At 43.9% G+C, this 15,984-nt stretch overlaps 2 protein-coding genes across 4 annotated transcripts in view; both read right to left on the bottom strand.

Annotated features, from left to right (window-relative positions):
• Positions 1-3,172: 3,172 nt before the first annotated feature.
• Positions 3,173-7,497, bottom strand: ecscr (endothelial cell surface expressed chemotaxis and apoptosis regulator). Its single transcript, XM_055935116.1, has 11 exons — positions 6,997-7,497; positions 6,640-6,690; positions 6,321-6,437; positions 6,158-6,220; positions 5,855-5,977; positions 5,284-5,415; positions 5,063-5,158; positions 4,198-4,231; positions 4,028-4,098; positions 3,736-3,836; positions 3,173-3,608 (listed from the first exon to the last, which is right to left on the bottom strand). Exons 1-11 carry the CDS (start codon positions 7,052-7,054, stop codon positions 3,600-3,602), a joined length of 855 nt encoding a protein of 284 aa, XP_055791091.1. The 5' UTR covers positions 7,055-7,497; the 3' UTR covers positions 3,173-3,599.
• A 289-nt stretch (positions 7,498-7,786) lies between these two features.
• Positions 7,787-15,984, bottom strand: part of ppp3ca (protein phosphatase 3, catalytic subunit, alpha isozyme) — an 87,386-nt gene continuing 79,188 nt past the window's right edge. The window contains exons 9-15 of one of the 3 annotated variants that reach the window (XM_055935288.1): positions 15,176-15,301; positions 14,811-14,894; positions 14,469-14,553; positions 14,190-14,287; positions 12,162-12,212; positions 11,653-11,695; positions 9,573-9,696 (exon numbers count right to left, since the gene is read on the bottom strand). In XM_055935288.1, the coding sequence (XP_055791263.1) occupies positions 9,669-9,696; positions 11,653-11,695; positions 12,162-12,212; positions 14,190-14,287; positions 14,469-14,553; positions 14,811-14,894; positions 15,176-15,301 (515 nt within the window). In that variant the 3' untranslated portion in view covers positions 9,573-9,668. Of the gene's footprint in view, positions 9,697-11,652; positions 11,696-12,161; positions 12,213-14,189; positions 14,288-14,468; positions 14,554-14,810; positions 14,895-15,175; positions 15,302-15,984 lie in introns of all 3 variants that reach the window. The other 2 variants (XM_055935286.1, XM_055935287.1) reach the window with 2 other exon arrangements.

Here is a 15,984-nt window from a genome sequence, read left to right as displayed (position 1 = left end):
GCCTTGTATACTGTTGTTTAGGGCAGCTCTCATTGTTTTATTTTACTGCGGAGCTCCTAGTCCCGCTCAACATGCCTCAGATAGCCTCCTTGTCCCACCCCCCACACATGCGGAGACCGCACCTAGCTTAACTGGCGCCTCCAGAGATGCAACCTCTCTCATCGTCACTCAATGCCCCACTGTACTCACACCCTACCATACTCTTGAATGTACACTATGCCCTGAATCTATCCTACCACGCCCAGAAATCTGCTCCTTTTATTCTCTGTTCCCAAAGCACTAGACGACCAGTTCTTATAGCCTTTACTGTACCCTCGTCCTACTCCTCCTCTGTTCCTCTGGTGATGTAGAGGTTAACCCAGTGTGTACCGAGGCGCTCTCATTTGTTGACTTCTGCAACCGTAAATGCCTTGGGTTCATGCATGTTAACATCAGAAGCCTCCTCCCTAAGTTTGCTTTATTCACTGCTTTAGCACACTCCTCCAACTCTGCTGTCCTAGCCTTAACTGAATCCTGGCTTAGGAAGGCCACCAAAAATTCCGAAATTTCCATCCCCAATTACAACATTTTCCGTCAAGACAGAACTGCTAAAGGGGGCAGAATTGCAATCTACTGTAGAGATAGCCTGCAGAGTTCTGTCATACTATCCAGGTCTATGCCCAAACAGTTCGAGCTTCTACTTTTAAAGATCCATCTCTCCAGAAATAAGTCCCTCACTGTTGCCACATGTTATAGACCCCCTCAGCTCCCAGCTGTGTCCTGGACACCATATATGAATTGATTGCCACCCATCTATCATCAGAGTTTGTGCTGCTAGGTGACCTAAATTGGGATATGCTTAACACCCCGGCTGTCCTACAATCTAAGCTAGATGCCTTCAATCTCACACAAATTATCAAGGAACCTACCAGGTACAACCCTAAATCCATAAACATGGGCACCCTCATAGATATCATCCTGACCAACTTGCCCTCTAAATACACCTCTGCTGTTTTCAACCAGGATCTCAGCGATCACTGCCTCATTGCCTGCCACCGTTATGGGTCCGCGGTCAAACGACCACCCCTCATCACTGTCAAACGCTCCCTTAAACACTTCTGCGAGCAGGCCTTTCTAATTGACCTGGCCTGGGTATGCTGGGAGGATATTGACCTCATCCCGTCAGTAGAGGATGCCGTTTGTTCTTTAAAAGTGCTTTCCTCACCATCTTAAATAAGCATGCCCCTTTCAAAAAATGTTGAACTAAGAACAGATATAGCCCTTGGTTCACTCCAGACTTGACTGCCTTTGACCAGCACAAAAACACCCTGTGGCATACTGCACTAGCTTCGAATAGTTCCCGCGATATGCAACTTTTCAGGGAAGTCAGGAACCAATACACACGGTCAGGAAAGCAAAGGCTACGCTTTTTCAAACAGAGATTTGCATCCTGCAGCACTAATTCCAAAATGTTTTGGGATACTGTAAAGTCCATGGAAAATAAGAGTAGCTCCTACTAGCTGCCCACTGCACTGAGACTAGGAAACAATGTTACCACTGATCAATCCACGATATCGAGAATTTCAATAAGTATTACTCTATGGCTGGCCATAGTTTCCACCTGGCTACCCCAACACTGGCTAACAGCTCTGCACCCCCCGCAGCAACTGGCCCAAGCCCCCCCCCCCCCCCCCTGAAGCCCTGCTTCTCCTTCACCCAAATCCAGACAGATGATGTCCTGAAAGAGCTGCAAAATCTGGATCCCTACAAATCAGCTGGGCTAGACAATCTGGACCCTCTCTTCCGAAAATGATCCGCCGCAATTGCTGCAACCCCTATTACTAGTCTGTTCAACCTCTCCTTTGTATCGTCTGAGATTCCTTTGTATCGTATTCTTATCGGCAGATTCAACAGTCTTGGTTTCTCAAATGACTGCCTCGCCTGGTTCATTAATTACTTCTCAGAGAGAGTTCAGTGTGTCAAACTGGAGGGCCTGTTGTCCGGACCTCTGGCAGTCTCTATGGGGGTGCCACAGGGTTCAATTCTCGAGCCAACTCTTTTCTCTGTATTTATCAATGATGTCGCTCTTGCTGCTGGTGATTCTTTGATCCACCTTTACGCAGACAACACCATTCTGTACACATCTGGCCCTATTTTGGACACTGTGTTAACAACCTCTAAACGAGCTTCAACGCCATACAACACTCCTTCTGTGGCCTCCAACTGCTCTTAAATGCTAGTAAAACGAAATGCATGCTCTTCAACTGATCGCTGCCCGCACCCGCCCACCTGACTAGCATCACTACTCTGGACGGTTCTGACTTAGAATATGTGGACAACTATAAATACCTAGGTGTCTGGTTAGACTGTAAACTCTCCTTCCAGACTCACATTAAGCATCTCCAATCCAAAGTTAAATCTAGAATCGGCTTCCTATTTCGCAACAAAGCCTCCTTCACTCATGCTGCCAAACATACCCTCATAAAACTGACTGTCCTACCGATCCTTGACTTCGGCAATGTCATTTACAAAATAGCCTCCAACACTCTACTCAGCAAATTGGATGCAGTCTATCACAGTGCCATCCGTTTTGTCACCAAAGCCCCATATACTACCCACCACTGCGACCTGTATGCTCTCGTTGGCTGGTCCTCGCTACATATTCGTCGCCAAACCCACTGGCTCCAGGTCATCTATAAGTCTTTGCTAGGTAAAGCTCTGCCTTATCTCAGCTCACTGGTCACCATAGCAACACCCACCCGTAGCACGCACTCCAGCAGGTATATTTCACTGGTCATCCCCAAAGCCAATACCTAATTTGGCAGCCTTTCCTTCCAGTTCTCTGCTGCCAATGACTGGAACGAATTGCAAAAATCACTAAAGTTGAAGACTTATATCTCCCTCACCAACTTTAAGCGTCAGCTGTCAGAGCAGCTTACTGATCGCTGCAGCTGTACACAGTCCATCTGTAAATAGCCCATCCAACCAACTACCTACCTCATCCCCATGTTTGTTTTTGTTTTTCTGCTCTTTTGCACACCAGTATTTCTACTTGCACATCCTCATCTGCACATATTACTCCAGTGTAAATTACTACATTTTAATTACTTCGCCACTATTGGCTTATTTATTGCCTTACCTCCTTACTTAATTTGAACACACTGTAAACAGATTTTTCTATTGTGTTATTGACTGTACGTTTGTTTATCCCATGTGTAACTCTGTGTTGTTTTTGTTGCACTGCTTTGCTTTATCTTGGCCAGGTCGCAGTTGTAAATGAGAACTTGCTCTCAACTGGCCTACCTGGTTAAATAAAGCTGAAATAAAATACAAAAATAAAAAATATATGAAACAGAACACACAACATTATCTAGATAAAGGCAGTTTTGATATCATCACACAAATACATGGGATATTTGTATTAGAATGGCAACATGTAGACACATCAGACACAACGGTAGGCCTAGTTGTAGCTTAATGTATAATATCCCCACAGCTATGAATTCAGGTGCTGTGTGGACTCCCGGTAACTTGATCTCAGATGTATAGAACAACCGCTGTACTATTGAGCAGTTTGGTGATTTCTGTGTTTTGGAACGGAACATCTAGGGTCTTTATTTTCACACCAGCTGAAAAAATAACACAATATGTAATATTAACTTCAATCCATTGGATATTTGCTTTTATCTATTCTCTATAAGAAGTGGTTGTATCCATTGCAGTTAGTGCTTGTGAAGAGTTATTTCCTGAGCCCACCTTGTTGTTCAGTAGGTCCCTGTTTAGGTCCCTGTTTAGCTCCTGCTCCTCATAGTCCAGTGTTGTACTGTGAATGGAGGAGACCTGGGGGGAGTCTGTGTCTGGGGAAAAAGAGAGATGTTTTAGGCTCACACCATGCTCCCACATGTCTTGTATCACTGTGAATAGCGAGCCTATTTGCCCCCAATAATCATCAGCAATTATAGCTATTATAAGGAACAAAAACAGAGGCCCCTCAATATTGGTTTGGGGACTATTTCAAAGTGAAGCACTACTGTGACATTTTCCCTACCAGTTTCTGTGTTAATGGTCTTCATGGAGATCAAAGTGATGCTCTCTTTTTCTCCACTAAACGTGACATTGCTATGGAAAAAATAGATGAATTACAAACATAAACAGAGACACATTCAGTTTTGTCGTACCCTATCAACACTATGCATGTGTATACTTTGGTGTGCATACCTTTCAGACACCACAGAATCACTGCTCTTTTTACCTGTGGAACAGAAACTGTGGTGATTCTCTTTGTCTGGCATGTTTGACATGATGTTCTTCACTTACTATAACTACTCTCTTCTCAAGCTGGCATGGCCATAGCTCTGGAGAACCCCAGGCATTAACAAGGCATTCTGGGTTCTCAGCTATAAGCGCTGCTTACCAGTGGGACCATGTGAACTGTACGTAATCCAGACGCTCTGTTTTAATGTTTAGAAACGTCAATAATCATCGCTTGCGATACACTTTTTCTAAACATATGTAACTTATCTTTCATATCAGTGAGAAATAATCTGTCAAATTAAAAATATACACTTACTGTAGCAGGTTTCCACAGATGCATACGGCTGTGTGTCTCCAGCTGACAAACTACAGTTCCTCTACACTTCCTTCCGAGTTATGCTTACACACAGATGTTCGGAACATGCTATATAGCTAATTAGTACAGGTGGTTGTCTCCGTTGTCTGTCTTCCTTAAACAAACGCTGTAACATGGGAATATGGCCGTGGGGGAACACTAACCCTAACCCTATAAAGGTGTGTGGTAATTTACTTTTTTTTTAAAATATATAATTTCTCACTGATATGAAAGATACATTCCTTATGTTTCCAAAACCATACCGCAAGCCAAAGTGTGTTAACGTTCAGAACAGGGCTCTTAACAAAACTTCCCCTGGCCAGAAGAGACCTTCATGAATAAACGTTAATGGTAGTTAGCATCTAAGAAGAGAGATCTTTACAGGTGTTAACATGGATACACATAACATACATATAGATACTAATACTCTCATGTATCCATTCTCTCACATGAATGATCATCCTTTGCATTTACCTTCCTCCTTGGAGTTGCTGCACTGGTCTTTTAGGTTGACCACTGTTACTAAAACCACCATGATAATGATGAGAATGAGGATTAAACTCATGACACCTGTAGGGGAGCAACATCCCAGACAGAGTTAGTTGTACTCCACCTGAGTATAGAATATTAACACTGCACTGTTACATAACAACGTTTTAATCATCATCATCATCATCATGTATCATTAAGCATACCAAAGGCAAGCATGGTGAGGCTCTTGCCCGGTGACTGAGTGGGAGGGATGTCTGTTTGTGTCCCTTTGGGTCCCTCAGAGGAAGTCACAGAGGTTGAAGTGGTTGCTGTTTGAGCAGCTGTTGATCCTAAGACTGAACACATAAACAGGCATGTAAGTCAACTTACAGCAAACACTACCTGAGAAATGCTCAATTTCAAAGATATTAGGACTATGAGATTGTTATACGGCACAACAACATGTAAAGTTGACCGTAAATGCAGCTTGCGATCATAACACACAAGTAACATGGCCAGGTCACAGTTGTAAATGAGAACTTGTTCTCAACTAGCTTACCTGGTTAAATAAAGGTGAAATAATATATACATTTTTTTAAATGTGCCCTGTGAATGACACATGGCTTTCTCAGAATTCCTCACCTCTGTTAAAGCACAGCTAGCAAATCAGAATTTCCTGGCTCATGATTTCCGAATACTATCCAATAACAGGATGTGCACACCATTCAGACAAAAGGCACATCAACTTGTCATCAGTAGACGGAGTACTAAGACAGACAGAGAAATAGTGTTTACCTGGTACAGCAGCAGTGTCTTGTGAGGGGGTACTAGGTATTTTAGCCTGAGCAGAGCTTCTGACATTAGGACACGATAGTCGAGGTGAGGATGTGGGTGCCTCATTGTCACTGCTGGTATTTTCTGAAACACGTCCACAACAACATCAACAAAACTCTTACTGCCTTATGTTTATTGTAGCCTTCTGTTGGACGCTAGTAACACAAGGATTTTGCTACACCCGCAATAAAATATGTGTATGTGACCAATAACATTGTATTTGATTTTGATCTAGTACAGAATGCTACATTTTCTCTGTATTACCAGGTGAGGTTGTTGATTGATTTGACTGCAGGGCACTGAGGGTTGTCACAAGAGGGTTGTCCCCTAGAAAAACAACAAAATGAACGCAATACTTTCTCTCAGTTCTACTCAAACATTAACAGAGAAAACACAGCAGATAAGCCCTATAGAAGACCAGAGTTACCTGGCGGTGAGAGTGCTGGGGATGATGTCACATCAGTCATTGGATGGGCTGTAGTTGGGGTGGTTGCGCTGCCAGCCACATGAATAGTGTTGGATGACAGTGTTGTGGGTGAGGTCACTGTGGGTTGAAACATCTTCATCAAATATCCGTGACCTACATGGTCAAGTGATTCTTGAATGTTGACTACAATATCAGTTTCTGATGATGGTTAAACAGCTCTGGTGATCAAGCAGTTCCTTGGTCAAAATAATTTATCCAACCAAATTAATTAATTCTTAGCCAGAGTCAGAGAGTTACAGCCAACTAGGCCTAAACTCACCCATGGGAACCTTTGCCTGGTTGGTCTGATTGATGGCAGATTGGGCTGAAACTGTAACAAACAGCTCTAGTAAGGTCTGGCTTCCTCTGAACACTACAATATCAAAACAGATTTTGTCCTCTGGCTAAGTAAACACATCTGATATCATTAAAAAGCACTATATTTAGTCATCTCCTGTTTTTCTAGCGTGATACAGTTAATATACAAGTACAATTTCTATCAAGAGAGAGGAAACTGCTCAAAGTAATACGTAAAAAAAATTGGACGTCAAACAGAGTTGAAAGACTATTGAAGCAATATCTATGTTAGACTAGTACCCGTAATCTGTCTACGTTGCCTTTATTCATCTAAACCTACCTGCTGGAATGAGGAGAAACACACTCAGCAGAGGGACAGGATACAGAAGCAGATCCATGTCCAAATCCACAGCCTTTCCCCTGTCTGGAGCTTTGCAAATTCCCACTGTGTGTATGTATTATTGAATGTGTAAAATGTGTGGGGTCACTCAGGGCAAGAGAACCCACTGTCATGAACGTACTAGAGAGAGTATGGAGCCTCTCTGAGTGTGTCCGTGTATGGCAGCTGTCTCAACTTGTGGCCTGGGTGTGTGTCTGTGTGTATTTGCCTGTGTTAATGAGAGTATGGTTAAGGTCCTGGAAGCGAGATGTTGCCGTCGTGTTGCATATAGTGGGGGTTAGTAGCTACTTGCCCTCTACCGTGGGTTCAGTGTGAGGTGGGAGTGGTTGCCATGGCCTGTCTGACGCTGTTCCCAGAGTTTCCTGTGAAAGAATGGCAGGAAGCAGATGGAATGCCCTCATGGAAACTGTAGAGAAAAGCACATTCGCCCACTGTTTGGGATTCAGGTTGACTGTGAAAAAGCAGTTCCCTTGAAAACTGTGAAGCTGCCCATTTTACACACACACACACACACACACACACACACACACACACACACACACACACACACACACACACACACACACACACACAGTCACACACCCGCACACACACACACACACACACACTTCATCCCATGGAGAATATTGTTTGGGCGCGGCCTAACTTGTGAAAAGGTTTCCTATTCCCATCATGTTGCACAATGTGAGAATATATTTCCTATCTATCGATGAGAAACTGGAAGCCACACTATTGGTTCATGCATATTTTATTCAAGAGTAAAAAACGTGATTTGTCCCATAGGGCATGCTTACAATGTGTGTATCGTTTATGAAGTCAAATGGCAACAAAAAAAAATTACAAGAAAAAATTGTCACAAAATCTATGAAATTCCTTCTTCAAAATAAACCATGTTTAGACCAAACAAGTATCAGAAAACAGTGGAAGGAAAAAATAACCTTAAGCTTAATCGTGAGAATAATACCAATATCATCAAGAATTATAATGAGAATATATTGTTTTCCTTTTAAAAGTAAGTGGGACACAGGATTTTCATTGTGTCCAATTTGTTTACATTTGAACAAACCATGCGATCATGCTTTGGCAGCCTGAATGTTGCTTTTCACTGAGTAATATGTTCATTCACACAATTGAACAACTTCTGTACACCAACAGAACAGAAAAAGGCTTCACACCTTAAAAAGAGCATATGTGCCTGTACAGCAAAACAATCAAATTAAATATATCAAGAGTAATATAAAAAACTCAAAATATTGATGAAAAAAATGGGAAAAAAATTATCAAAGAAAGCAAGAATAAAAAATTATTATATAAAAAACAAAGGGGAACTTTACAAATAAAATTTGATGAAATAAATAATTAAAGTCTACTATATTGAAACATCACAATTATAATTTCACATATCAATAAGGAACTTAATTGCATGCATCGATGCGTTCCATACCGTGGATGCTGTTAAAAAACGTTGTCTTCGTTATTGTCCATCTTTATAATTCATTATATGTGTATATTTTAGATAATTTTTTACTGCAACAGAAGATTTGACGTTCTATGTGCATTCTCTCTTTAGTTACAGGCAGGTGAGAAACAATCAGGTAGAGGGTGACAGAAGGTAGACCCCGAGCTGGGAGCGCAGCACCTAAACATGACAGACTGTGGCTTTGGTTGGTGGAGAGGCCACAGTCAAGCCCATGTTCCACCCCTACCCCTTCCCCCGCAGGCTCATGGCATCTTACCACAAAATAAATCAAGAAAGAAAAGTTTTCAGTTAAGATCGCATTGCAAGTAGTAAAATCTACATATTTTTCATTTTCAAATGTCCTTTCTTACAAACAAGATTTAGTATTTTTTTAAATTTGTATTCATTAATACTAGTAGCAAAACATGTTGACTAGCGATATCATTTCTGTATGAGATGAGATCTTGAATGAAACTCTGATTCGAAATAGTAAAATGTGTGTGTGACATGGGTACTGTACAAGAGTGTCTTGTGTCAGTCCCCATGAGGACGTACTGTAACAGACATGGGTGAACGCGTTGGACTCCAAACCCTGCCCACTTGGTCTGTGATTGGATTGAGAGCGGGAACAACAAACACACCCACAGGACCACACCCCTGGCCCTCATCCCAACAGGTTCCCCTACATCCCGCCCAGCTGGCCTCTCCTCTGTCCTGTCCTAAGCTCTGGCCCCACTCCCTTCAGTTTCCCTTTGTGGGGACCTGGCGTCTAAAAAATAAACCACCTTACCCATTTGAACGAGATGTAACATTTGATTTGCTTCTCTAATTGGATGAAAGAGCAGCAGGCGGTAGATGCAGATGTTGTGTTGTGTCTGTGGGTGTGTTATGTTATGTCTATATTCTGAGGCCTGATATCACGATTTGGCGATGTCTTGGCGCACAGCACGGCAGTCACATGGACTCTGGGGCGGGCCGTGGGGCGAAACATCACTGGCTGTTGCTGTTGTCATTGTCATTGTCTTCCGTGCCATTGGCCTCGGACATGTTCATCTTGCCCATGGACTGTCCCACGTGGTTGACCCCGACTCTTCGGGGAGGCATGCGCTCATTGATACGGTCTAGGCCCTTGGCCTCCTCGAAGCTGGCAATCTTATGCTGGGGAGAGAACCCACGGATGGCTGCAGGGAGGACAGGTGGGAGGAGAGAGAGGACATACAGGGGATCAGTATCACTGTATCATGACATCATTTATAAATTAGAAACCTTGATTTTAAATCCTTTGATATACCTCTTTGTGCACTCTCATAGGAAAATGGTTAAACATAACCTACATTATATGCTTTTTACATAAAATATTATTGGGAAGTACCATACTTTGGCCTGAATGTAATAGGCTTCATTTAGACAGGCAACCCAATTCTGATTCAACACAATTCTGGTCTTTTGACCAATCAGATCAGCTCTGGAAAAAAATCTGCTGTGAAAAGATCTGATGTGATTGATCAAAATATCACCCAATGTTGCAGGCGTAAAAGAAATATACTGGTCTTGAGAAGAAAAAAAACTGTTGGGGGAGGTTCTCTTCTGCACTGTTCAACCAATCCAGTAAATGTGGAGGAGGAGTTAAGATGGAGTGTCGCCTTGTTAACGTCCAAAAGCGGAAGTCGTGTCACAGGCTTTCTTTACATTTCCCTTGGAAATGGGAAGATCCAGTTGTTGGGGACTCGGCAGAGGATAGAAATGGGCTGCCTGTCTAAACGCAGCCTTTGAAAATGTTTCTATTTTTGCTACGTTCTCATGTCACACAGCAGTCAAAGCTAGCATTGTGAATTCAAAGATAATTTGACACAAGTCTAGAAAGACATCTGAACACAGCTTAGAGTAAAATAAAGACGATTTGAATAGATTTAATTGTGGACAGAGTGATATCCGAAACCTTAAGATATCCATAGGCTCCTCTGAGAGAAATATCTGAGAGAATGAGTCAACGACGCTCGCCAGAAACTCACAGACAAACAACCACAACTTACAACAATAGAACCCTCCTTTACTAGAATAGCACACTTGTTTACAGCAATAGAACCCTCCTTTACTAGAATCGCACACTTGTTTACAGCAATAGAACCCTCCTTTACTAGAATCGCACACTTGTTTACAGCGATAGAACCCTCCTTTACTAGAATCGCACACTTGTTTACAACAATAGAACCCTTGTTTACTAGAATAGCACACTTGTTTACAACAATAGAACCCTCCTTTACTAGAATCGCACACTTGTTTACAGCAATAGAACCCTCCTTTACTAGAATCGCACACTTGTTTACAGCAATAGAACCCTCCTTTACTAGAATAGCACACTTGTTTACAACAATAGAACCCTTGTTTACTAGAATAGCACACTTGTTTACAACAATAGAACCCTTGTTTACTAGAATAGCACACTTGTTTACAACAATAGAACCCTTGTTTACTAGAATAGCACACTTGTTTACAACAATAGAACCCTTGTTTACTAGAATAGCACACTTGTTTACAACAATAGAACCCTCCTTTACTAGAATCTCACACTTGTTTACAGCAATACAACCCTCCTTTACATGAATAGCACACTTTTTTGCTAGAATAGCACCCTTGTTTACGGTTGTTATAATTATGTATCATGAAGCCAACATGACATTACAGTACCAGTTGCATGACATAATCGGGTTGCTCCGTACATCGTCCTGTTAGTGTATTAGTTCATGCTCGTTCATTTAAGCCTGTCGCGATGCAGGCAGTTGTTTAACTGCAGCTGTCAAATGCTGCATCATGACATTGTCAGGTCACTGTGAGAGCATCAAGTGTCCAGAGATTCCAGAGACGGAAGAAGAAGCGAGACATCTCACTCGCTCCTTTTTTCTGGTTCATATACAGACAATGAACTAAGCAGACCAGACCCAGCTGCTAACGCATTGGTGCCTATTGGAGAGCCACCCCTTAAGTAGACCGGATCTCTAACCATTTTTTTTAATGTTAAATGGCCTGAGTGACATCTTCATTTATTCACTATCTTTGGAGACTCTATTGTTCACATAGATGACACATCATGCTCATGATACCATTAATTTGACTTCATGATGCATACTGAATTTCACCTTAGCGCTCGCCTGTCTCCTGTTCTCCCTGCATGCGATGCATCTTTGAACCAGATGGGGGCGGAAGATAAGCCAAATCCAAAAAATAAAAGAAGGAATCATGCCTGAGCATAAAAAGATACCCGAAACTATCATGCAGCTCTTGGTAGCACCTCACTTTGCATGACTTAAATTACTTACATACAATAACAAATCCATGTGTTTATATTTATATGTAAGGTATCAAACTTGATCAAACTTCGAAAAGGCTTTGTTTCTCCTGAGCACACCATGTAATTAATGTAAAATACATCTCTTGATCCTTACATCATAACTGATATAGTTGAGATATCTTGTAATCAAGATACTGCAAAGTTCCGTGCTACCCATTCTAAATCCAACTGTCTCCCTGATAAGTTGCTAAATGCAGGCTGAATATGTACTACTATTGTAACTGATGGGTAGTTGACCCAATGCATGTCCTGCAGGCCAGCCTGCTGAGAGAGGTGGGGTGGGGGACACAGCTTTACCTTCTCCGTCCTCAGTTTCTGTGTCGATTGCTTCAATGGCCTCGGTGGTGGCTGGGGGGGGAAAGGAGGGGAGCGAGTTACTTCTGACAAAGCCATGCAGAATGCAGAATGCAGCCCCCGGCGGTAGGTAGGCAGCTGGCTAGAGACCAGCAAGAGACCAGGCAGTGAGAGACGCATGTACCGCAGCAACACAGCCAGATTGAGTGGCCAGAGGCCTAGGGAACACCCCATGGCTGGGCTTGAGAGACTCTGGAGGGCCACAGGACCTGACTGAACTCGGGTAACACTGTGGGAGGCATCCAGAATTTCAAAGGTCAACTCAATAGGAGTAAACACAGGCGAGGTGAGACGACTGGCGAGGTGAGACGACTGGCGAGGTGAGATGGTGAGACGACTGGCGAGGTGAGATGGTGAGACGACTGGCGAGGTGAGATGGTGAGACGACTGGCGAGGTGAGATGGTGAGACGACTGGCGAGGTGAGATGGTGAGACGACTGGCGAGGTGAGATGGTGAGACGACTGGCGAGGTGAGATGGTGAGACGACTGGCGAGGTGAGATGGTGAGACGACTGGCGAGGTGAGATGGTGAGACGACTGGCGAGGTGAGACGACTGGCGAGGTGAGACGACTGGCGAGGTGAGATGACTGGCGAGGTGAGATGGTGAGGTGAGATGGTGAGACGACTGGTGAGGTGAGACGACTGGCGAGGTGAGACTGGCGAGGTGAGATGACGAGGTGACTGGTGAGGTGAGATGACGAGATGACTGGTGAGGTGAGATGACGAGATGACTGGTGAGGTGAGATGACGAGATGACTGGTGAGGTGAGGTGACTGGTGAGGTGAGATGACTGGTGAGGTGAGATGACGAGATGACTGGTGGGGTGAGATGGCGAGATGACTGGTGAGGTGAGGTGACTGGTGAGGTGAGATGACTGGTGAGGTGAGATGACGAGATGACTGGTGAGGTGAGTTGGCTGGTGAGGTGAGATGACTGGTGAGGTGAGATGACTGGTGAGTTGAATGATGAGATGACTGGTGAGGTGAGATGACATGACTGGTGAGGTGAGATGACGAGATGACTGGTGAGGTGAGATGACGAGATGACTGGTGAGGTGAGGTGACTGGTGAGGTGAGATGACTGGTGAGGTGAGATGACGATATGACTGGTGAGGTGAGATGACGAGATGACTGGTGAGGTGAGTTGACTGAGGTGAGATGACGATATGACTGGTGAGGTGAGATGACGAGATGACTGGTGAGGTGATATGACGAGATGACTGGTGAGGTGAGATGACGAGATGACTGGTGAGGTGAGTTGACTGGTGAGGTGAGATGACTGGTGAGGTGAGATGACGATATGACTGGTGAGGTGAGATGACGATATGACTGGTGAGGTGAGATGACGAGATGACTGGTGAGGTGAGATGACTGGTGAGGTGAGTTGACTGGTGAGGTGAGATGACGAGATGACTGGTGAGGTGAGATGACTGGTGAGGTGAGTTGACTGGTGAGGTGAGATGACGAGATGACTGGTGAGGTGAGATGACTGGTGAGGTGAGATGACTGGTGAGGTGAGATGACTGGTGAGGTGAGATGACTGGTGAGGTGAGATGACTGGTGAGGCGAGAGGACTGGTGAGGCGAGAGGACTGGTGAGGCGAGAGGACTGGTGAGGCGAGATGACTGGTGAGGCGAGAGGACTGGTGAGGCGAGAGGACTGGTGATGTGAGAGGACTGGTGAGGTGAGATGACTGGTGAGGTGAGATGACTGGTGAGTGTCTCTCTCTAGTGTCAGCTGTAGCTAGAGGGGGCAGAATCTGCAGGCCTCCAGAGTCAAGGGTGGCTGCCCAAACCTGGGTCAAAAACAAAGGGACCAGAGGACGAATACGAAGACAAAGACCCACGGAGAGAAGGAGAGTGACGGAGACTGTGACAAAGGGAAGAGTCACAGTGATAGAAAGAGGAACGGACAGACAGTTAGGGAAGGGAGGGAGGGATAGAACAGCCCTGGCCTGGGCCTCGTCCTCACCACTCTGTAGGGTCTGTTTGCCCCCGGAGAGCACACCGCTGGGCAGCATGCCAGTAGGCGTCAGACCCTTCAGCGTCAACACGTTCTCACTTTCCTCCCTGCAGGACACACAGAACAGCACCACACACAGGTCAGAGGACATCCACAATAGTCACTCATGTATGCTTCTACTGTATATCCACTCTATTATAATAACTCTATGCTCAGTATTAGAGATGTGTTCATGTGCAACAGCTACAGTAGAAAGCTGATGTGAGGCGAGGTGGAGAACGTTTTCACCGAAGCACTTTGAACATCGTGGCCATTTTCCCAATGGCACGGATTTTGTTCCTGATCACCTCCTTCCGAGCTGCAGCTGCGTTGGCTAGAAAGAGACAACACTCATTTTCAGATATTAGGAATGAGTCTATGGGCCACATTGAAATGATCCATTTATATTCTTTACTGGTAATTCAATGAGCCCCTCATAACAAATAAACACCCAGAGGACATATCATCTACGAATACCATAATAGTATGTGCTTTTACTTGTTTATCGGGACCTACTGTATGCCAGGGAGAGGAGTGTGAGACACTGCAGTTCTAATGGGCTCTTAACAGTACTGTATACCAGTGACTAACCATCTAAGATCTCTTGGTCGTCCCCGTCGTTCATGAGCTCGTCGTCAGAGCAGATACTCAACACGTTCACCAGCATCTCTGTGACTGGGGTGAGGTAAAAAGCTATTAGATGAGGGCGCTGCTGTACATATTTGTTTACGATAAAATGTAGCAAGAGGGTAAATCTAGAAGAACATGGTCATCTCTGAGCCCATCAGTCAGAGAACATGGATGTGTCCTGCTGAATGTTTGTCTAGACTAGCAAATGAAGATGACTCTCAGCACTCAGCTCAAATGAATGATTAAAATTATTAAAACAGTGCAGTATAGTCATCATTACACATAGACATGGTCTACTAAGGATTGGGAAAGGGTTGTAGTGGTACCTTTCTCCCCCACAAAGGGCAGGGACCAGGTGAACACGTCCATGAAGTTGGGCAGCCAGTAGGGATGAGGGGAGCAGTTGAACTGCCGGATGTTCATCACGTTGTTCTCATACTTCAGTACTGCAGCTGTGGAGGGGGAAAACACAAGGGACATGTAAACATAAAAATGTCTGCATCTACAAGGATACACACATACTACACAAAACATAGTAGGTTTACAGAAAGAACACAGTAAGAAACGTCCATCAGTGTGTTGAGCACATCACGCTGTACATCACTGAGTGATACATTAATCACGCTGTACATCATTAATGCCGTGGATTTCTCCATTTTGAGCCCACTCCTATATCAATGGCGCAGCGTGCGGTATTTTGCTGAAAGCATATGCATGACAATACGTTTGAAATCCTGTCAATTCCCAAGACGGCATTGTTTTTCCCCTCTCACACCGACGTTTCATGCCTCCAGTTGCGGACAAAAAACAGAGCATAATGATGTGCCTCTTCTGCAGGCATATTCACAGTGACTGAAAGGACCAAAGAAGGTCATTTTGAAGAAAACAATGAGAAAAAAAAGCACGTCTTTGAAACAGCAGTGGTTGATGGGAGCTAGCTCTTGGATTATTATGACAGTGCTTCCCTATTTTACTTCCACTATATACAGGATAAGCATGATATGAGTTTTGTTTCTTGACAAACAGATGCTACAGAAAGGAACCTTTTTACTCATAGAGGTAACACAATCCATGAAATCAAACAAATTATTTTTCAAAAATAAATAAAAGACATCTGTATAAAACAATGAAGAAC

This window comes from Salvelinus fontinalis, chromosome 10, assembly GCF_029448725.1.
Source record: "Salvelinus fontinalis isolate EN_2023a chromosome 10, ASM2944872v1, whole genome shotgun sequence".
Classification (NCBI taxonomy): domain Eukaryota; kingdom Metazoa; phylum Chordata; class Actinopteri; order Salmoniformes; family Salmonidae; genus Salvelinus; species Salvelinus fontinalis.
This window is presented reverse-complemented; position numbering and strand designations above follow the sequence as displayed.